Source organism: Anguilla rostrata, chromosome 5 (assembly GCF_018555375.3).
Source record: "Anguilla rostrata isolate EN2019 chromosome 5, ASM1855537v3, whole genome shotgun sequence".
Taxonomy (NCBI): domain Eukaryota; kingdom Metazoa; phylum Chordata; class Actinopteri; order Anguilliformes; family Anguillidae; genus Anguilla; species Anguilla rostrata.
In genome coordinates this window covers 44480454-44503346 of record NC_057937.1, presented here as the reverse complement: position 1 = coordinate 44503346, position 22893 = coordinate 44480454, and the positions used below count along the sequence as shown (strand labels likewise).

Sequence of the window (22893 nt, the reverse complement as noted above, 5' to 3'; positions counted from 1 at the left end):
AAATTCAAGTGACCTCATCTGTAATCTCAATACAAATAAACTGACCAAACAAAGAACTTTCAATAAACAATTCTGCAGTCAAACTCGATGACATTCTGAACTGAATGTGGAACCATTCTGGCTGAAACCATACCTGCTCTTCTACCAAGGCATTTAAGAATGGCTGAGTTATTCAGCCTTTTAACACTGTGCACAAACTGGCACAAGGAAAGAATTTATGCGGCAGTGGGAAAAACGGCACAGAGCTTTGAAGGGGCCTGCTGCCAGAGCTGAGTAACCTGCTGAAAAGCCGAGGCCTCCTCATTCCTCACAGAGGAACCCTCTCTCTCGGCGTAATCAGACTAGCCGAAAGCACAGCCGACTGACCGGATTAGGCGGGCACGCGTCTGCGAGCGGACACGTGCGCCGACCGCAGAAGCCGTTCGTTAGGCCCGCGAGCCGAGCGGCGACGAAACCAGTCTGGAGACGGAACTCTTTAGGAGGGAACGTTTACAGGGCCGCGCTCCGCAGAAAGCGATGACTCGGCTGGAAGCAGCGGAAAGGGTGCCGTTCCGCAGGGGCCGAAAGGCACCAGCGTCTGTGCAAACGGAGCCGCGGTGACCTGTCCTCTTTATCTCTTGCGCGCACTGCAGGCAGGGCAGGGCGGTTCGCGCCGGCTTGATAACACAAGCCCTCTGTGATTGCGTAAACCCGCCGGCTGCTGTTCATACGCCCGGCCCCTCTGCGACTCCCAGCCTTCCCCGGGCTCGCGGATAATCTCCACTTAAGCGCTCGCGCTAACGCGGCACGGGCAGACCAGCGTGAGGCCAAACGTTCCCACAACCACCGCAACCAAACCTGGCAGCCGTTCAGCTGCCAGACAAAACGGGGCCTTATTCCCATTTACTTGTCCTTTATTACTGCTAGATTTTGCGCAGGTAAACCGCTGGAAAAAACCAAAACAATGTACAATACACTGTGCCGTATTATTTTTTGTTCGCCGCGTCTTCTGCCGCAAATCCAGAGGAAATGGACACACATCTGGTAGCGACTAAACGCCAGGAGAGCCGGGCTGTCCGTCGCTGTGGTTCCAGGACCCGCCCCGCCGTCTGATACGAGCTCGTGCGACCGAAGGCCTCCAACAGCTGGTCTCGTTTAGAGAGGGGCGCTCCACGCGTCTGGCGTCCGCGGAGCGGCGGCGGGGCTGCGGTGGCTCGGGCTGTCACGCCTGCGGTAACCAGGGGAACCGCTCCCACGTGACGTGCGCAGAAACCGCCGACGACAAGGGGCGAGCGAGGAGGAGGAGGAGGAGGAGGAAGAGGAGGAGGCCGGCTGCAGTCCCCATGCGCCGGGGAAATAAGTGACTGCTTTCAGAACTTCTCCTCTCGTTTCGTGGCTTTGGGCCTCGAGCTCACGGTGAACTGGGTTAAAGGTAAAGCTGTTTCCACTGGAAGAAGAAAGGACAGGGCAATGGAGGTGGGGGGGAAAGAAAATATTCAGACGGTAAAGGCTTCAGGAGGAAAGGGAAAGACGGAACACAAAGGCAAGGTCTGTGAGTGCTACATAACCGCATGCAGCTCATGGTTTCAGTCTGTTTTCACACTGCGCAGAAAGAGATAATGTGGGGGCCTTACCTACCGAGTCTGGGACCTGCTGCTGTGGGCTAATCGCACAGGCTTGAATGAATCGAACATTCCTGTCATTCAGGGTGACGCTCACCTCGTCACTGGAACAATAGCATGACCAGGAATAATGAGTTCCCGGTAAAAAGGAGCGGAACAGCCCGGACCAGTCCTAATGAACTTTCGCCACCTCGCCGCTGCCTGCATTTCCATTTCACCTTGCGGCAGGAGCACGGGCCAGGAAGCCAGGAACGCACGACGAGCGTCGATTTCACCCCGAGCTCGTGCCGCAAGCTAGCTCAGCTGCGCTGCCCGAACAACGGCACCGCACGGGGGCCCCTGGGGGCTGCGTCGCCTCGGTATCCCTGTTCCGTGGACCTCCGGGGGTTTACGTAACGGGGAGCTATTTCCAGAAACGAGCAGCGCGTGATTATTAGGGCCCGACCCCTCGAGGAGCCGGAGCCCAACCGGGGCATCAGCTGGCTGGCGAGCCCACCCTCCCACCCTCCCGCGTGCCCGCACGGGGCCTCCGACGTGGCACTGGCCCTGGCACCCTCCTCCGGGGGCGAATGCCACCGCTTCCTTTCAGCACTCAGAGTAATGGGAGCTGGCAATCAGCGAGCTCGGGGCGAATGCTAACGAAGCACCGAATCAGTTCAAGGAGATTTATTTCTGTGCCTGCAATCAAGGATAAAGGCACATATTCATGTGCTGACACTGATTGGTTTCTATGTCGCCTACAGAGCTCGCTTCCACTCTCCGAGCCTCATTATGGGACGATGTGTCGTGTACAGCCACAAAAGACCGCTCCGAATCCTGCGACTCCGCGCCGGTTACACAATGCCCACATGCAGCGCACAGCTGTCCCTTCCCAGAGTGCTCTGGGAGGCACACAATCAGACAAGTGTCATGTTAGCCTAAGAATGCCCCTCTTGTCAAACCATAATGGCGGTCTTGTTTAGACGTACAGCCGTCAGATGCGCTTACGTTCTCACAGTCCGAACATTCAAACGTTGTTGGGGGATTCCATTTCTAGTTAATCCACAGATTTACCGGGAAATTGAGAGATTTTGGTTTGCATAACAGAGTCTGTGGAGGGGGTGGGGAAGGGCAGTGTGCGACCTTCTAAAGGCAACTGTGAAGAAACATGCAGTATTACTGCTTTGTATGCATTTGAAGTGAGCTTTTTCAACACTACACCTCTACAAAGTGGTCAAAAGCCTTTCCCAGGGGTTTCACAATGCATTAATTGTCACTTTGTTACACTGCACAGGCAGATTTCAAACGATAAAAAGAGGTCAGGTCATTATTAATGCTTTACCAGAGCTCAGATCACTGCAACAGGGTGATCTCAGCTCTCAGCTCCTCTGCTCAGATACTAATAACCGTGTCATGAAAAAAAGCAATTACAACAAGCGCATTTCGCCTGAACGAACGAAAAGAGGAATAAAAAACAAGTAGGCAATTACGCCACGCTTCAGTTCATCTCCGGCAATACAGAAACAAAACGGAACAAACTGGGCGAGGACCGGCGTCTGAGGCGGGAGGATAAGGTACGCTGTGGACACCGCCGCCCGTACGATGGGCTCCGCAGTGCCTTCTGCTCTGCCGGGGCGGAAAGTTCCGGCGCTCTGGACCACCTGGCGGCGAGGTCGGGGCGCGCCGTGCGTCGGAAGGCTGCAGCCCAAAAGCAGAGAGGCTGTACCGCAGATGGTCTGCAGTCACTGGACATGGGGGGCCAGAGATGAGAAATCCGTACACACGCAGCGGAGGAGCGGTAGAGATTACAGGCAGGGCCTGTGTGGGAAAGCTGCTTACTGCAGGCACTTGCGAGATAAACACGGAGAGCATCTCTCCTCCCACACTCTCCCAACAGCTTATCACACGTGGGCACATGACAAACAGGCACATGAAATTGGGGGGGGGGGGGGGGCTGTGTACACTATCTCAGGGCTGCCTGTGACAAAACAAGGTGGTCAATTACGAAAGAGGATTCGAAAATGCAAACTTGCCCAACGTGGAAACGCATCCTCGTACAACCACGGTAACGGTCGCAGTCGCAGTGTCGATACAGTTAAAGGGCTGCATTTCAAAAATGGAAAGTATTTCTGTTAAACAACAACATTTTCTAAAGAAGAGTTGTTGTCCGTTACATGTCCAGTTTACGCAACCTGCGTTCCTGTCCCACTGACCTAAAAGTAGTGGTCACGTCGTCAGGCGAGTTCCTCAATCTATTTTATTTACAACCGGCTGATGCGTGTCGAGGTTTCCAAAGAAGGAAGCGAAACTGCGGCAGCGCCCGCGGGCTCGGCTCCAGAGGTCCCCCGTACTTGGTGCGATCCGGCCTTTGATCCCCGCTCGCCCCAGACAGCTGTCTGAAGGCTGCGCTCGCTCGTGTCCGAGTCCAGCTTTCGCAGGGACAACAAACAGCGCGACTTTATTCATCTCTCTGTCACACCTGCAACCCTGAAACTACCCGGACAGCAAGCTTTGCGAAAACTGTAAAAACTTTAAAATGACGTGTTTGCCGTGACCCCTCCGAAGCTGCGCTTTGTGAATGCTGGGGATCTTTTTTCATGCTTTCCCTTGATGTGCCAACTTCGTTTTTCCTGAGTGGAACTGAACCCTACATGAACAACAGCGCACATTGAGCATGAAAAAACATTGTACTAAGAAAAGAGAAAATAAGAATTTCATAATTTCTTCTAAAAAATTGCATACGTACACTTTCTCAGTAAATATTAAATTCTCGGTAAAAATTAAAAACTAAAAATGAAAAGCCCAGCAAAATGTTCCCATCAGCAGATTCACTGATGGCCAAATGAGGAGACAAGTGACTGTGACTCCTTGAGAGAAAAAAAAAAAAACAAACATTACTAGCCAATCACCGTCCCCCAAGAAAAGTCCCATTCTGAAAGGCAGCAGAGCTCCAGAGAGGTGGCTATCTCCTTACAGAGTGTAAGCCCGAGGACAGAATGTGCGGCACATCAGCACAAACCCAGAGGGTGGCCCGGGTGTCCCGGGTGAACCTTCTCTGGCCCGCGAGACCGGCTACAGCGGGACAGAGAGACCTTTTCTTCACATGGAGAAGCCAGGTGGAAGATCTTCCAGAGTGCAGAGCAGTAGGTCACCCTGTAGGTCAGCCTCTATTTCCAGCAATGGGTCAGAGGGGCAACAGGAGCCCTCATAAGGATTCCTCTCGAGTTCTTTAGTAAACACACCGACACGCGCGTGAAACCCGAACAACACGGGCACACGAGAAGAGCTGGGCTAAGGGTTTCAGCTTCAGGGACCCGGCGTAAAGTGGATTATTCCTGTGGAAGGTCATAACTTATTCATTTCCGAGCAACACCTAGAAAAGAGCAGGAGCATTGCTTCTACAGTACAAACAGAAGCACTGAGGCCATTCACTACAGGGACCATTTCAGGGCCTCTTAGATATTTTCAAATATCCTCTTTTTCAATCCAGGCAAAGTCGAAAGGAAACTGACAATAGTGGCAAAGTAAAGGCTCAAAATTGGTTAGCCCACAGAGGCCAATAAGACATGTTCCTTATCGGGCTCAAGAGCACACCTTGTTATTAACAGTTTTGGATTATGGCCAGTGATGCTAAAATAACTTAAAGGTACTGCCGTATCAAGCTCAGTCGATTATCATTTATTCATAAACAACCTAATTAAAAAGTGTAAAAACACGGACTGAGTGTATCTGGGCAGACCTCCAGATGCTTGAGCTAATGGACACTGCAGTGAAAAAAAAAAATTAGGCAGTTAAATAGCAATGCAAAACCACGTAAGACTCAAACTGGGAGTTATTTCTGCGGCGCGCCCTGGGAAAACAGGACCAAACAGACAAACATCACTGAGGCCAGTTTTATTCCCTCTATTAGAGCCTTTTCATACTGTATAATGAGCCACTTCATGCATTACCGAAGCTTCAAGCAGCATGGTGGGTGGGGACAGGGTACATCAATCACTCCGGCATGGGAAGAGAGGGGCGAGCGGCACAGAATGCACCGGTGTGCCATTAAACAAAAAGCGGTGCCGTCTCTCCTTTCGGCGTGAGCTGGCCTCTCGCGGGCCCTGCTGGGCGACAGTTCAGTCCGGGCAGACGTCCTCGCGCCGGGCCTGTTCTTCTCTGCGCCTGTGCTGGCCGCATTTAGCTCCCCGGCAGCTAGGCGCTAACGTCACGGGGTTATTAAAGCAGCGGAGCGTGGCGACCCTCATCCGGGATGAGGCTCAACGCCCGACCTCATCTTGTCAGAGCGAACGCAACCTATATAACGGAAACGACGCGCTAAGGGAGGGCTGCGAGCTACCTCGTTTTCCCTCTCGCTCCCTCCATCTCTTTGTTGTTGCAAACTAACAACAGACGCTCATCGGGATTCTGATAAACGAACAGCTCCTTATCTGCGATGAGGGCTGCTGCTAGCTCAGACTGTGTGACCGAGACAGGTCTAATCAGGACAGAGCACTCCCCCCCCCCCCCCCCAATCGCCCAGCTCTCCATCACTGCCCGAGTTTCACACAGCTGTTAATGTTGAGCTGCCCTGCAGTGCACCTGCACTGTAATGCACGCAACGCGCTGTTCAGTTCTCCCATAACACAACTCCTCTGACTGTGCCGCTTAATCAAGGCTGCGGTCACTCCTCCGATTTTACAGAAGACCGACCCTCCGGCCAGCCTCCTCATGCATCACTCAAGACACGACTACATGACAACACAGAAAACCACAATTCATCAACTTAGGAGCATTAATTCAATGAGGAAGCAAGATGGACAGAAGGAATTAACCCGGGGGAGAAAAGGAAACCCTTGGGCTTAAAGCAGAACTGATTTATAAACAGACAAAACTGTTTACTTGGTTACATGCTGCTTATGCTAATGTGTCTGTCAGGCCAATTTACATAAATCACACCAATTCATTCAATCAACAGTATGTTTCTGAGATTCTGCTGAGAGTGCAAAGTAATTCTTAATGCAACACTGCATTGCCAGTGTTAAAACAGCAATATCCGTGGCTGTTCCAATGTCCTTTAGCGTCGGACAGAAGCTCAATTTGTATTGAATCTGCAAAGTAAACTATTAGGCATAAAAATAATACCAATATGAACGTTGTTTTATTGTACAGTTAAATTCAAATTTTTAACTGGCTACATTCACATTACAGTAAAATAATGTCAATAAACTAAGTTAACTACTGCACAATATCCTATAAGGAATTTAGGCACAATAATTTCAGCCTGAAGAATATCAAGAACAATGGGACATGAATAAGATGTTTCTTCTGTCTAGCATTGTTTGTTTGCCAAGAGAAAAGGTGCAACAAAAAAGGTGCAACATCTATACATTGTTGTCATTTATCGCCCCCCAGGTCCACTGGGAAACTTCATCGATGAGCTGGATATCCTACTCGGCTCTTTCCCTGAGGACGGCACCCCACTGATCCTGCTTGGAGATTTCAACCTCCACCTGGAAACATCCCAGTCTTCAGCTGTCCTAATTCCTCCACTCCTTTGACCTCTCCCTACAGTCATTCCCCTACCCACCCAGGCGTGGCAACCTCCTCACTGGATTTTCTGAGAACTAGCCTTGCAACGATTATCACGTAACCCCTCTGCACACTCTGACACTTCGTTTCCGTTCTCCCTCCCCCTAGCTCCCTCTCACCCACCTTCTCCCCCCACACCCACTGTATCTGTCCGCGCATACTCATCTCCTCTCAACCTCCTCTCTTGCTTCATGAAGTCACTGCCTGCCTCCCTCCTCTGAATCCTTCACTACACCTACCCACTGATTCGATCCCCTCCCTACTTTCCTCCCTTACATCTGACTTTGACTCCTCCTGCCCCACTTCTCTAGGCCAAACAAGTCATCTCCCGCCGTGGATGTCCAATGCCATACGCACCTACCAGGGTTGGACTCCGTGCAGCAGGAGGATGGAGGACATCCAGAAGATGCTCAGACCTCTCTGCCTACCAATCCTCCTTGCGGTTCTCCTCCCGGTGACTGCTGGGCAAGGTAACTACTATCAAACCAAAATCCAATAACTACCGTTCTAACCCTCGCAACTGTTTTCTGTCTTTTCCTCTCTCCTCAGCCAGCCATCTGCACGCCCTCAGTCCCCGCTCACTGCTGCCGACTTTGCAACCTTCTTTGACGAGAAGATTGCAGTCATCCGCAACTCCTTCTGCACTCCACCTCACCCTATGCTCCCCTCCCCTTGTCTCTCCACTCCTCTGCTTACGGTCACTGGCTCCCAACTCCCCACCCCTCAACCTGTACTCTCCCCCTCCCTCACCATTTCCCCTTGTTTCTCCGACTTCTCTCCCCTCACCGATTCTGAGGTTTCACAACTCCTACTTTCCCATCGCCCCACAACCTGTGCCCTTGACCCCATTCCCTCACCACTCCTCCAGGCAATCTCACCCGAGATTCTCCCATTCATCACCTCCCTGGTTAACTCCTCCCTGACATCCGGCTGCTTCCGTCAACCTTCAAGAAGGCCCTCATCTCCCCCTCCTGAAAAAGACCACACTAGACCCCTCCATCATTGGGAACTACAGACCGGTATCTCTCCTTCCATTTCTGTCAAAAACCATTGAACGTGCTGCATCAAATCAACTCTCTGTGTTTCTTTCACAGAATGAGCTCCTCGATCCCCATCAGTCTGGATTCAGACCAGGCCACTCGACAGAGACCGCACTCCTCTCTGTCAACGAAGCTCTCCACGCAGCCGAGCAGCCTCCCTCTCCTCCGTCTTATTACTTCTGGACCTATCGGCAGCCTTCGACACAGTCGACCACCCCACCCTCCTGTCCTCCCTATCTGCAATGGGGATCTGTGGCACAGTCCTCAATTGGATTGAGTCTTACCTCTCAGATCGCTCCTTCCAGGTAGCCTGGGCTGGTAAAGTATCTGCGCCACACCCCCTCATCACCGGAGTCCCACAGGGCTCGGTCCTTGGTCCTCTCCTCTTCTCTCTCTACACCCAGTCCCTTGGCCCTGTCATCACAGCTCATGGTATGTCTTACCATTGCTATGCTGATGACACACAACTGTTTCTCTCCTTCCCACCCTCTGACACACAGGTCTCAGCCCGCATCACTGCCTGCCTGAGTGATATTCAGAGCTGGATGGTCCGCCACCATCTCAAGCTCAATCCACAAACAGAAGCTGAGGCCATTCACTACAGGGACCATTTCAGGGCCTCTTATATTTTCAATATCCTCTTTTTCAATCCAGGGAAAGTCGAAAAGGAAACTGGGCAATAGTGGCAAAGTAAAGGCTCAAAATTGGTTAGCCCACAGAGGCCAATAAGCCATGTTCCTTATCGGGCTCAAGAGCACACCTTGTTATTAACAGTTTTGGGGTATGGCCAGTGATGCTAAAATAACTTAAAAAGGTACTGCCGTATCAAGCTCAGTCGATTATCATTTTTCTAACAACCTAATTAAAAGTGTAAAAAACACGGACTGAGTGTATCTGGGCAGACCTCCAGATGGCTTGAGCTAATGGACACTGCAGTGAAAAAAAAAAATTTGGCGTTAAAAAAGCAATGCAAAACCACTAAGACTCAAAACGGAGTTATTTCTGCGGGGGCCCTGGGAAAAAAAGGACCAACGACAAACACACGAGGCCATTTTATTCCCTCATTAAACCTTTTCATTGTTTAAAGAGCCACTTCATGCATTCCGAAGCTCAAAGCAGCAGGTGGGTGGGGGCAGGGTACATCAATCACTCCGGGATGGGAAGAGAGGGCGAGCGGCACAATGCACGGTGTTCCATTAAACAAAAAGCGTGCCGTCTCTCCTTTCGGCGTGAGCTGGCTCTCTCGCGGCCCTGCTGGGCGACAGTTCAGTCCGGCAGACGTCCTCGCGCGCCGTCCGCGTCTGTTCTTCTCTGCGCCTGTGCTGGCCGCATTTAGCTCCCCGGCAGCTAGGCGCTAACGTCACGGGGTTATTAAAGCAGCGGAGCGTGGCGACCCTCATCCGGGATGAGGCTCAACGCCCGACCTCATCTTGTCAGAGCGAACGCAACCTATATAACGGAAACGACGCGCTAAGGGAGGGCTGCCAGCTACCTCGTTTTCCCTCTCTCTCCCTCCATCTCTTTGTTGTTGCAAACTAACAACAGACGCTCATCGGGATTCTGATAAACGAACAGCTCCTTATCTGCGATGTGGGCTGCTGCTAGCTCAGACTGTGTGACCGAGACGGGTCAAATCAGGACAGAGCACCCTCCCCCCCCCCCCCCCAATCGCCCAGCTCTCCATCACTGCCCGAGTTTCACACAGCTGTTAATGTTGAGCTGCCCTGCAGTGCACCTGCACTGTAATGCACGCAACGCGCTGTTCAGTTCTCCCATAACACTACTCCTCTGACTGTGCCGCTTAATCAAGGCTGCGGTCACTCCTCTGATTTTACAGAAGACCGACCCTCCGGCCAGCCTCCTCATGCATCACTCAAGACACGACTACATGACAACACAGAAAACCACAATTCATCAACTTAGGAGCATTAATTCAATGAGGAAGCAAGATGGACAGAAGGAATTAACCCGGGGGAGAAAAGGAAACCCTTGGGCTTAAAGCAGAACTGATTTATAAACAGACAAAACTGTTTACTTGGTTACATGCTGCTTATGCTAATGTGTCTGCCAGGCCAATTTACATAAATCACACCAATTCATTCAATCAACAGTATGTTTCTGAGATTCTGCTGAGAGTGCAAAGTCATTCTTAATGCAACACTGCATTGCCAGTGTTAAAACAGCAATATCCGTGGCTGTTCCAATGTCCTTTAGCGTCGGACAGAAGCTCAATTTGTATTGAATCTGCAAAGTAAACTATTAGGCACAAAAATAATACCAATATGAACGTTCTTTTATTGTACAGTTAAATTCAAATTTTTAACTGGCTACATTCACATTACAGTAAAATAATGTCGATAAACTAAGTTAACTACTGCACAATATCCTATAAGGAATTTAGGCACAATAATTTCAGCCTGAAGAATATCAAGAACAATGGGACATGAATAAGATGTTTCTTCTGTCTAGCACTGTTTGTTTGCCAAGAGAAAAGGTGCAACAAAAAAAAGGTTGCCCACATCTATACATTGTTGTCATTTATCGCCACCCTGTCCACTGGGGAAACTTCATCGATGAGCTGGATATCCTACCCTGCTCTTTCACCTGAGGACGGCACACCACTTGATCCTGCTTGGAGATTTCAACATCCACCTGGAAACATGCCAGGCGCAGCTGTCCTACATCTCCTCCACTCGTTGACCTCTTCCCTACAGTCATCTCCCCTACCCACAAGGCGGGCAACCCACTCGACCGTGTTTTGTTCTGAGGAATGCCCTTGCACCGATATCACTGTAACCCTCTGACACACCTATGACCACCACTTCGTTCTTCTCCCTCAAACTTGCTCCCTCTACCCACCTTCTCCCCCCACACCACTGTATCTGTCCGCCGCAATCTTGCTCCCTCTCAACCTCCTCTCTTGCTTCATCTGTCACTGCTGCCCTCCCTCTCTCCGAATCCTTCACTACCCTCCCCACTGATTCTGCATCCACCTCCCTACTTTCCTCCCTTACATCTGCTCTTGACTCCCTCTGCCACCACTGTCTCTAGGCCAACACGTCCATCTCCTCCCGCCCGTGGATGTCCAATGCCATACGCACCTCCAGGGTTGGACTCCGTGCAGCAGAGAGGAAGTGGAGGACATCCAGAGATGCTTCAGACCTCTCTGCCTACAATCCCTCCTTGCAGCGTTCTCCTCACGGTGACTGCTGCCAAGGTAAACTACTATCAAACCAAAATCCATAACTACCGTTCTAACCCTCGGCAACTGTTTTCTGTCTTTTCCTCTCTCCTCAGCCAGCATCTGCACGCCATCAGTCCTCGCTCACTGCTGACGATTTGCAACCTTCTTTGACGAGAAGATTGCAGTCATCCGCAACTCCTTCTGCACTCCACCTCACCCTATGCTCCCTCCCCTTGTCTCTCCACTCCTCTGCTTACGGTCACTGGCTCCCAACTCCCCACCCCTCAACCTGTACTCTCCCCCTCCCTCACCATTTCCCCTTGTTTCTCCGACTTCTCTCCCCTCACCGATTCTGAGGTTTCACAACTCCTACTTTCCCATCGCCCCACAACCTGTGCCCTTGACCCCATTCCCTCACCACTCCTCCAGGCAATCTCACCCGAGATTCTCCCATTCATCACCTCCCTGGTTAACTCCTCCCTGACATCCGGCTGCTTCCCGTCAACCTTCAAGAAGGCCCTCATCTCCCCCTCCTGAAAAAGACCACACTAGACCCCTCCATCATTGGGAACTACAGACCGGTATCTCTCCTTCCATTTCTGTCAAAAACCATTGAACGTGCTGCATCAAATCAACTCTCTGTGTTTCTTTCACAGAATGAGCTCCTCGATCCCCATCAGTCTGGATTCAGACCAGGCCACTCGACAGAGACCGCACTCCTCTCTGTCAACGAAGCTCTCCACGCAGCCCGAGCAGCCTCCCTCTCCTCCGTCTTATTACTTCTGGACCTATCGGCAGCCTTCGACACAGTCGACCACCCCACCCTCCTGTCCTCCCTATCTGCAATGGGGATCTGTGGCACAGTCCTCAATTGGATTGAGTCTTACCTCTCAGATCGCTCCTTCCAGGTAGCCTGGGCTGGTAAAGTATCTGCGCCACACCCCCTCATCACCGGAGTCCCACAGGGCTCGGTCCTTGGTCCTCTCCTCTTCTCTCTCTACACCCAGTCCCTTGGCCCTGTCATCACAGCTCATGGTATGTCTTACCATTGCTATGCTGATGACACACAACTGTTTCTCTCCTTCCCACCCTCTGACACACAGGTCTCAGCCCGCATCACTGCCTGCCTGAGTGATATTCAGAGCTGGATGGTCCGCCACCATCTCAAGCTCAATCCAGGTAAGACAGAGCTCATTTATATTCCGGCTCTTAACTCCCCTCTCTCTGATCTCTCTATCTCCCTAGGTAATACCATCCTCACACCATCACCCTCAACTAGAAACCTTGGCGTGGTGATGGACAACAGACTGTCCCTCACCGAGCACATTTCAGCAGTGACACGTTCATGCAGGTTCTTCCTGTATAACATCCGGAGGATCCGCCCCTTCCTCACAACTTACTCGACCCAACTCCTCGTCCAGGCAGTGGTCCTGTCCCGCCTGGACTACTGTAACTCCCTGCTTGCTGGCCTCCCAGCATCATCTATCAGACCCCTGCAACTCATCCAGAACGCAGCAGCGCGTCTGGTCTTCAACCTCCCCAGACATTCCCACGTTACCCCCTGCTCACCACCCTCCACTGGCTCCCCGTGATGGCTCGCATCAAATTTAAAACATTAGTGCTTGCCTTCAAAGCAGCCAGGGGGTCAGCCCCTCCCTATCTACGTCAACTCATCAGACCCTACACCCCAGCTAGACCTCTCCGTTCTGCTGCCACATGTCGCCTGGTCCCTGCCCCGGCTCGCACCAGCACCCGGTCACGCCTCCTGTCTGTTCTAGCCCCACGGTGGTGGAATGACCTTCCTGTGCAAGTCAGAACAGCAGAGACCCTGGCCGTCTTCAAACGTAGACTGAAGACTCACCTCTTCAAGCTACATCTCACCTCATCACCCCCCACTACCCTCTAACATTTTTTTTTTTCTAAAAAAAAAAAAAAAAAAAAAAAATAGGGTGTACAATTCACACTTATACCTAAGCAAAGTTATACCTATTGTAGCTCTCTTGCAGGAATGTTGTAAAGCGCTTGTCTCCGAGTTTTGTAATGCACTTGTTGTAAGTCGCTCTGGATAAGAGCGTCTGCTAAGAACCTATAATGTAATGTAAATGTAATGTAACAAATGTAAGAGAAAAACAGAATTACATGTCTCCATCCTCCATCTCCATCTATCAGTCCTTTTCTTGTTAAAGTATGCTGTACTTCACCCTTCTTTCACAGTGTAAGGGGCCCTCCTGCCTGAACTAGCATATTAGGAGATCTCAGGATGTCAACAGTTCCCTTGCTGCTATTATCCTGTAGTTGAACAGCAAGGTACACAATTCTTTATTTTTCTACAAAAGAGGCAGACTCAGAGCTCACATAGCAACAAGCCCTGCGAGATGATTGGCCAGGAGGCAAGTTTTTACCCCCTCACAGCTTGTTGAGCAGCAGTGCAGTTTCCTCTCTGCTTGGCAGCAGAAGAGGGGAAGTGTGGTCCCCCACCACACTTGTGAACTCTGTGCTTCTATTGTGCCATTTGAAAACACGACAGACGCCCAGCCGGCTGTTCTGCGCTAATTAAAACGTTGAGCAACAGTAAAGATATAAAAAAAACTGGAAATTAATGAACTACTGAAAAACTATTGCCTGAAAGTTTTTACCAAGCTCAAATGTCGTGCGAGCATTTTGGTTAAAGCTTTAAATCATCTAAATGATGGTTCTTTGGTTTGTGTCTTACATAAGAATGTTCAACCAGCTTTGGATCACACACAACAAGATTGGAGTACTGTGTAAAATTGCCCTGTTACAGTGGTGTACTCATAAATAAAAATAAATACACAAGTACCTTTCCAAGACGTTATGAAAAGTCACCTTGCAGCATCCTGCTTGCTCGCACTCAAAATCTGAAAGGGAGTGGGTCAGCACAAAAGGATGGATGACCCACATTCAGATTCGCCTCTCTCTGATGCATAATTAGCAACAGCGCGTTCAAACCGTTCGCATTATTTAAACCTAATTAGTTGTGGAGCATCCATAATTTCCATGTCACTTTTAATGCTATGCCATGTCGTCAATTTGACAGAGTTCAATCGAAAACGCGCCATAGCTGGCCACTGACATAAGGATGAAAACTTATGTAAATTTAACAAAGGTCAAACTGTAAAATGGAAGGACTAACTAACCCCTCCATTGCCATACCAAATGTGCAGGCATTGGAGCCATAAATTAGAAAATGAGACAGCTGACACTGTATGCCATTGTGGGCGGTGTCATTGACACTTCCGTGTTCCGTGGTAACAGGATAAGCTAGCTGACTGTCAGACACACCGAAAGCCCGGACAAAAGCTCACTTTGAAGCTCCCTGCAAACTCCCATCTAGCTGTGAGAACCGTTTTGGAGAGCTGAAGCCTCCCCCCCCATCGGACAAATCTGAGTCTCTTCTTACATCTCTCATGATTCCGTTCCATTTGGGAGTTTTCACGCTCTGAACAGTACATGGATGGACTGCATTTATATAGCGCTTTTATCCAAAGCGCTTTACAATTGATGCCTCTCATTAACCAGAGCATTTAGGGGTTAGGTGTCTTGCTCAAGGACACTTCGACACACCCAGGGCGGGGGCTCGAACCGGCAACCCTCCGACTGCCAGACAACCGCTCTTACCTCTTGAGCTATGTCGCCCCAGTGATAGACCTTCTAGTGCAGATCCAGTGTTAACCTTCACATTACCCTCACTGGTTCAAAAATACAGCTTTCATTCCAACATAAAAAGAGACAAGATAGTTAAAAGAAATATGCAAATGAATAGCCCGCCAGACAATTCCATTTCTAAATGCCACAGCTCTCATGTCTGAGCAGGCTAAAAAACGGAAGACTAAATTATTGGATTTGAAAAATACCTTAGAAGCTGCATTTATATGGGCTAGAAATACTTCTCTGTTGATTAAAACATGCGCACATGCATGCACACATGTGCACGTGTACACGGATCTGCACACACACACACACACACAAACACACAATGGATGAGGTGTATATAAGGCCTACTGCATTGGCCCTGTCCAGCTGCTCACAATGCATTACCTGCTCAAGTCAACAGTTGGGAGCACTGAAAACTCAGGCCCCACTAATGCAATCAGGCCAAAGTGAAATCAGGCCCCACAAGGAAAATCAGGCAGTGTGTGAAATCAGGCCCCACAAGGAAAATCAGGCAGTGTGTGAAATCAGGCCACACAAGGAAAATCAGGCAGTGGGTGAAGTCAGGACCCACAAAGAAAATCAGGCAGTGTGTGAAATCAGGCCCCACAAGGAAAATCAGGCAGTGTGTGAAATCAGGCCACACAAGTATAATCACGCCAGAGTGAATTCAGCCTCCACGAGTAAAATCAGGTCCCTTAAGTGAAATTAGGTCCCGAGTGAAATCAGGCCATGCGTGATATCAGGCTCCACGAGTGAAATTAGGCCCCACAAGTAAATTCAGGCCCCGCATATGAAATCAGGTGCCACAAATGAAATCAGGCCCCGCGAGTTAAATCAGGTCCCACAAGTAAAATCAGGCCCAGTGAGTAAAATCAGGAGCGACTGCAACGCCACATTCTTGCAGGGTTGTTCTCAAGCTAAGTTCTCTCTTCTCAAGCTGAGCCCGATTACATAAGCGCCGGCCCGGCTCCCCAGCGCGGCTGCCTCCAGCGCGCGCTCCTCCGCGGGATCTTTAAGGACACGCCTGGCGTTCGCCGCCTGCTCGAAACAGGGTCAGCGCGAGTGAGCGCGCGGGGATGACCGCTAAGCGCGCCGAGCGCCCTGCGGCTCCTTCGCTCGGGTGAGCCGGGTCCATCTGTTTTCGGTTGCACAATGCAAGCCGCTAACAACAAGCCCCTTATTGTGTCGGCGGAAAAACAAATCGGGAAACAAACAAAGAACAGCAGGGCCTCTCGCACTTAGAGCGTGCCAGTTATTCAGTTTCCCTGAACGGCCCAACTTCATCCTAGCCGGCGTGCCGGTTTTTGTGTTCAAAAAAAAACTGAGAGGTAGGCTTTCTTCAGCTCACCCAACTGCCTTACATGAAACAGATGCTGATTGGTTCAAGTGCTTATGTGGCACACTGGACAGAGCGCCATGGGCGCAGAATTTAATCTGGCGCATCACAGACTATGAATAGACACAGACTGTCAGTTTTGTCACAGAAATAACAGGATAGCTCCTAAGAGCTCCCTAACCACACATGCTCTTGTTACACTCTGTTTGTACCAGTACAGCACAAGACAAACTTAGCCCCAGGTTTTTTTTTATAGCTTGAGCCAATGTTTTTTTGGTCTTTCACTCTAAATATATATGTAATCTCTCTCTCACTCCCTATCTCACGCTCTGACACACACAAACATAAAAATGTATATGCATCTATTGCAAAATAAAGCTGCTAATTACTAGGCTTACATGATATGATTAACTTTTTAAATGCTTTTATTTTCTTTCTGCAGAAATGAGCAGGTTAGGGGAAAACATGTCTAGTCACCCAGCTGTGAATCTGACCTCACAGAGCTGTTATCATCAGGTAGCAGCTCCAGGTCAGGACACCCAGGCCATGCTGGGCCACTGACCTGCAGACAGGGCCAGAGGCAGGCGGCGTGTGGGGTCCCCAGGGCCGAGCCCTGTAAGGATTTACACAGAAAGTTGCGCCTCTCCGCTGAGGCGGATGGCGAGCTGAAAAAGCCATGGCGTCTTCCTTACAGTCGTGGAGGATGCGACAAGCCTGGCACACGCCACACACAGAGCACGGACAAAGAAAACGCAGCCGTTCGCGTGCCACGTGATCAGCCATTTCGCCTGCCGTCCTCAGACCCGGCCCGGCCACAGCTTTGTTTATAGACTGGCTGCCATCAACATCAACAAGAAGGATAAAAATAATTGCATTTCTGTTCTGTAAAACACTGCACCAAGGGTGCAGCAATTCCCAGAATGTGTAGACAGCCATCTAATGATAGGGACACCACTCCCTCTGGACTCCGTGTCCAAGATATAAATGGCTTAGCAGTGCCGTCTGCTGTGCGAGAACCAGACCCGTGGCCTGGCCTTGCGTAACAACTGAACACGGAAAATACGGAGTGTCTGCTTAGTGTGACAACTGTGCTGCCTCTCCTTGTTCGATACTAAGGCTGGGAACACAACACGCCGATGGAAGCTCGATAGTCAGCTGACAAAGGGGGGGGGTGGTCTCATCGGCACTGGTCAGGAGTGATCTGTCCCAACTCTCGGAGGAAATGGTCACACTGCGCTGACAGTTGCCTCCTCATTTGCACTTATTTGCGTTCTTTGCTGGAGGCATTGCAATCAACCTCCAGCCCAGGAGATGGCCTCAGCGAGGGCAAGTCGTCATTTCAGGGCAGAGACTGGAATTGCACAGGATAGGAAGTAAACAAAACCACAGTGAAGGCTGAAGAGTTGACTTGAGTGGTGTATACGCAGCAAGAGAAAGTACATCGAGAAAACAGTGAAGATGATGTCCAACTTCGAGTGCAACTCCAAGTCCGATTCCAAACGTAATCTGTAGTTAGCACTGACTTTATTAAGTGTAGCCTTACTTGTGATGGGGAATAGAAAGAAGCGGAGAAAGCTTAGGAGGCGTTCCATGTGGGTTAAGCCATGGTCGCTACAGTAACACCAGCCTTTAGTTGTTGTCATCCAATACTGCCCTACGCCCCATCCCCATGTCAAAACTCTACTGCACGCTGAAGGCTTGAAGACTCCCGACTCATTTTTTGAATGGGGACTCTGATGGGTCCAGATGCCTTCTGCAAAGGCAGACCACACACACACACCCACACACACACACACACACACACACACCAGGCAGACTGCACCCCGATGCTTGGGCCCCCGCTGTTGACGGCCGATCGTCGCCTCGGTGCGGTCCCGGCTTCGGCTGATGTAATGAAAGGTGTCAAGCAAATGGCTAACACACCTCAAACACAGTGGAAGCTTTGCAGTGTATTGTCTTTGATTTAGTCAAAACGATGTGCCTTACTGTAATCCTTACTGCGCTTCAAAGATGGTCAAAATCAGTCCTTTTTTCTTCCTCTGTGAGGCAAAGCCATTCACGCAGTGGCCCCTGTCCCCAGCATAAGAATTCATTTTCAGGCCATCGTCGCGAGATCCATAAGAGAGGTCGGTTGCCAATAAGGGGAGACTTTGACATGGGGATTGCATCATTTGGCTCAAATATTTTCGTCATTAGTGACTGAATCCATTATCAGCCATTTTGCTTTTAAAGAGGAGGGGAGGGCAAGCAGTCGTAATGGAAACACGTTCCTGTTCGTTCCGCGCTGCAACAAGGTGAGGCTCTTTGGCGGCTTTCAGAGCTTGTCCCGCATAAATGGAAATTCACCCTAAATGTCTCCTCGAGAAAGGTCACTGAGCTTTGCTGTAATGTCAATGCCTCTGGATTTGTTTGATGGTGGCCTCTAAGCTGGAAATAATTCTCCTTCAAAGTATGGAAGCATGTTGATAAGAAAACTGCAGCAAGACAATTTCACAGAGAACTTTTCTGTAATTGAAATGCAGAAATGTACTTAAAACACAAAGGTGATAAATGCCATGAATGTTTTTCCTCCTGTGATTGTATTAAATAGTAAACGTGCTGCAATCGTGTGACATAATGCATTGTTATTGCAATTTGTTAAAAAAATGTTATACAATACATAATAACAATACATGTTTCAGAGCTTGGTTTAAGACCAGCTTTCTTGTTATGAAGGCTGCGTGAGACAGGTAAACTGCACAATTCTACACAAGCAGAGAGTGTCTGCATTATGACAGTGCATTAATGGAAATACTGGTGCTAAATCTCTCCTCTAACTGGATTTCTGAAACAGGGAACTCACAAAGGAGTGTTTGTTTAAAACTAATTGCTCTATTCCCGGTAGACCTTTTTAATTAAGAGTAAGCCAGGGTTGTACAGCTATAGTCTTACTCAGAATCCTTTATCCACATCAAGCATTAGTCTACACAGAGTTAAGAATGTGAAATAAGTCTGTTTTCATGCTGCATGCTGGAGCTTTTAAACTAATGACCTCCACCATCTTAAAATGGTCATAAAACAACGGACACATAATTGTCTGTTGGGTAAACATAGAAAAACTATTGTCTGTTTATCAGGGTCAACAGATTGCAAACCCAAACCTACTTGTAAGCTGAGAAGCAGGGATCCAGCCCCTGGAACTGCAGTGCTTTTTAAGAAACTGTAGCAGTGGAGTCCAATTACTTGTCAGTGTCTCACAGTACAACTGAAACGCAGACAGAACTGTAGTCCTCATGTTATTGATGATATCCCTTCTAAAGAGTTCAATTATTAAACTGAAAAAAGTAAAGGATACAGATATTGTATCAAAAATTAACCCAGTCAGTTACCTACATCTTTGGTCAGACTGGATCAACCTTTAAACCAGAGTGTTAGAGGTTAAGCACTCCCTGTTTTGACTGTGCACACAACCACCCAAGAAGGAAGCAGTTTCAACAGTGGCAGGATTACAACCTTGTAGATTTCAAACATGATGGTGTTTTCCCATTTTGTGTAATGCTGCTAAGTTCAAAAACTCATCTGCCAACCTAATCATTTAACCACACAATCCCTACATCATAATGTAATCAAAAACAGCTGATATTAAGGGGAGATGTTTACAAGTAGACTGCTAACAAATTTCAATAAGAGGCCAAGTTTAATTACAGTAGCAGGCGTGTGTGTGCTTTTTATAGGCTTCTTCTTTGTAACTTTCTCCTTAATGTGATTGTAATCAGATGCTATGCCCTGAAATGTTATAGGCCAGGGTCAAGACTAAGGTTCATATATATATATATCATATAATAAATTCACAAGGCAGAGCGCTACTTACTATAAAATTAATCAAACTAATATTACAATACACGGGGTCTAAATGGTTATCACTTACTACTGTTTAATTCCACAACCACGCATTGCAGAATTACACTTGAGCCAGAAAGGAAGAGAATACTGTAAAAGCGCTGCTATTTCTATTTCAGAGACAATATGTTCCTAATAAATAGCGTCGAATGCTGAGCGTTGTCATGTGGGAACCGCTCCAGTGCAAATTATGCTCAAATCTTGTTTTATTATTAGAACCAAGGAAAGAACTACGAAGACCTCAGCTTGAAACAGCCAGACGTTAGTGGAAGCAGTGGACCACGGTTTCTGCTTGTTAAGTGAAAATACTGGCATTATCTTTAACAATACGTGTTAAAATAATATGGCATACTATGCCAACTCAGACGCTAAAATACATATCAAGATTAAATAGTGTCATCTCTGCATTACCAATTCCAAGTATTGTCTAGCTAATTGAATGCTATTTGCTAAGTAATGACGACACAGTATTACAAAGGGATTTTGTTGCTGCTCTAATGTGAATTAGATGACCGAAACGCCGAATGTTTGTATTAACAATTTTGTTACAGTCTCTAGTTGGCTGTATCTCTAGTTTATAGTCTAGTTCATACAAGGCAGTACAGCTTAATCTTGACATATCAAACATAGCAATGTCAAATAACACTGGCATTGTCTTTCCTGTATTTATATATCTCACAAACAAGTATGTCCAGTGAAACTATTTCTGCCACGTTAATCTAAACGTTGCCGAATTGTTCGACGTCTTGCCAGTGCAATTCAAAGACTTCACAGTTGAATTCAACATTTCACCACAATGGCAAGACGGCTGCGCACAGTGAACGTTGGCAGCTTTTGTCCCAGACCAAAGCATGACGCTCAGCTGTTCAGGGGTGTCGCTGTAGCATATGTAGTGTCAAAGCAACATTTTCCATGTGTGAAAGAAAACGCATTAAGATTTTAGCTGAAATGTGCAAACGTACGCATACTTATTCTTTAAACACGTATTTAACAAATAACTGGCGAACTAATTGCATTCGTATGTCGTCGCAGTTTTTAACAGCCTGATTCGTTAAAACAAAGACTTTGCTGTTAACATAATGCTGAAGTTAACCAGCTGTTACATCATTTCTCTCTCGTCCAGTTCTTCAAGGGACAACACGGTTAGGGGTGAAGGCATTCCACTGGACTAAAACAAGTCCCTGTCAATTGTGATTGCTTAAACCTGTCACAAACAACCCTTTCGCGCGATAAGGTCACTCAATGTACACAAGGTTAGAAATAGTCTTGATTTATTTACGTTACCTCGATCTGACTTCATGTTTGCCACTGTAGATGTTCCTCCAAATTCCAGCACCAGCCTTTCTCCGTCTTCGGGTTTTTCGTCCTTTTGTTAACGATGTCTTGATTTTTACTGACGTTACACTGAGCTAAGGCTGAAAACCCAGAACGGTCTGAATAAAAACCAAACAAAATATTTCTCCTGTGTCGCACCTTTTTAGCCAGCTACCTCAACTCTTGCTAACCTATTAGACAGCTAGCTCGCTAACAAAGCAACCTGTGCTTTCCATCTAGCTAGCTGTACAACGCATATAACTCCATTAGCTTTAGTGGTAGCCGATGTTAGCTAACAATATATTCAACAGCTAACACGTCAGCTGGTTGCACAAGTCTTAATACCACAAGTACTATAAACTTCCCATGCGAGGCACTCGTCTCATCCCGCCGTTCTACTCCCTAGCGAGTCATCCACTAGTAAGTTGGTTGACAATCTACCAAAACTGAGGCATCAAGCTAGCTAGCAAGCTAGCTAAAATGCCCCTACCAGCAACCCCCCACGCACAGGTAGAACAATCACCTCTGATCTGAATGCGTCTCTGAGCTCCCCCTGCGCTACTCAGTGGGTCATGGTGTTTGGAAAAAGAAGACCGTGCTGTGTTGTTATTTTACACATGTCTTCTTTCCTGTCTCCCTGGACGATCATCGCACAATCTACCCATCTGTGCTAACTTGCTCTGCGTTCTCTCATTTCAATGTAAGTCTATATTCGCCTTGCCACTCTCGGCTTTCTCTCTCCAGATTCACTTTGCCAACGAGGTATCTCCTACAAGCTAGAATAGCTGCAGACACTTAAATGACCTCAGATACGTCGAACTAAGTATCCTCACTTGATGACTGCGCGGAAGTCTGTAAGAAGTCATTTGCTACACTCTCTTGTCTTAAATAAACAGAGCGTTTGTTGCTAACAACTTATGCTCTCTCTCTCCTACTGGTACTGTCTGCACCATCGCTTGTCAAAACAGATCTAGGCAGCCTTAAAGTCACGTGTCCCAACAACAGCTCGCCTCCTCTCGTCACTTCCTAATTCAACAGCCCTCATGTGAACCTGCTGCCATAGTAACCATGTAACTTCAACTTTATTCCAAAAATGTCTGAACAGTGGCTCTCTCGATATTTTCTTTCATTGATAGTCACATGATTCTTAACCATGCTATGTTGGCACAATATGGCAAAAGTATACTTCAGTACAAAAGGAAACGTGTTTTTTTTGTTTGCAGGTAGCATTTTATTCTTTAAACAGCTGTGTTCTAGAGATGCGCGTGCGCGCATGCCTTGCCAGGTTTTTGTTCAGCTTCACTGTTCCTAAAA

The 22893-nt window shown here is 48.4% G+C and overlaps 1 protein-coding gene across 2 annotated transcripts in view; it reads right to left on the bottom strand.

Annotated features, from left to right (window-relative positions):
* Positions 1–22564, bottom strand: part of LOC135255367 (atos homolog protein A-like) — a 33598-nt gene extending 11034 nt beyond the window's left edge. For both annotated transcript variants that reach the window (XM_064336450.1, XM_064336451.1), the window contains exon 1: positions 21550–22564. In XM_064336450.1, the coding sequence (XP_064192520.1) occupies positions 21550–21565 (16 nt within the window). In that variant the 5' untranslated portion in view covers positions 21566–22564. The remainder of the gene's footprint in view (positions 1–21549) is intronic.
* Positions 22565–22893: the final 329 nt, after the last annotated feature.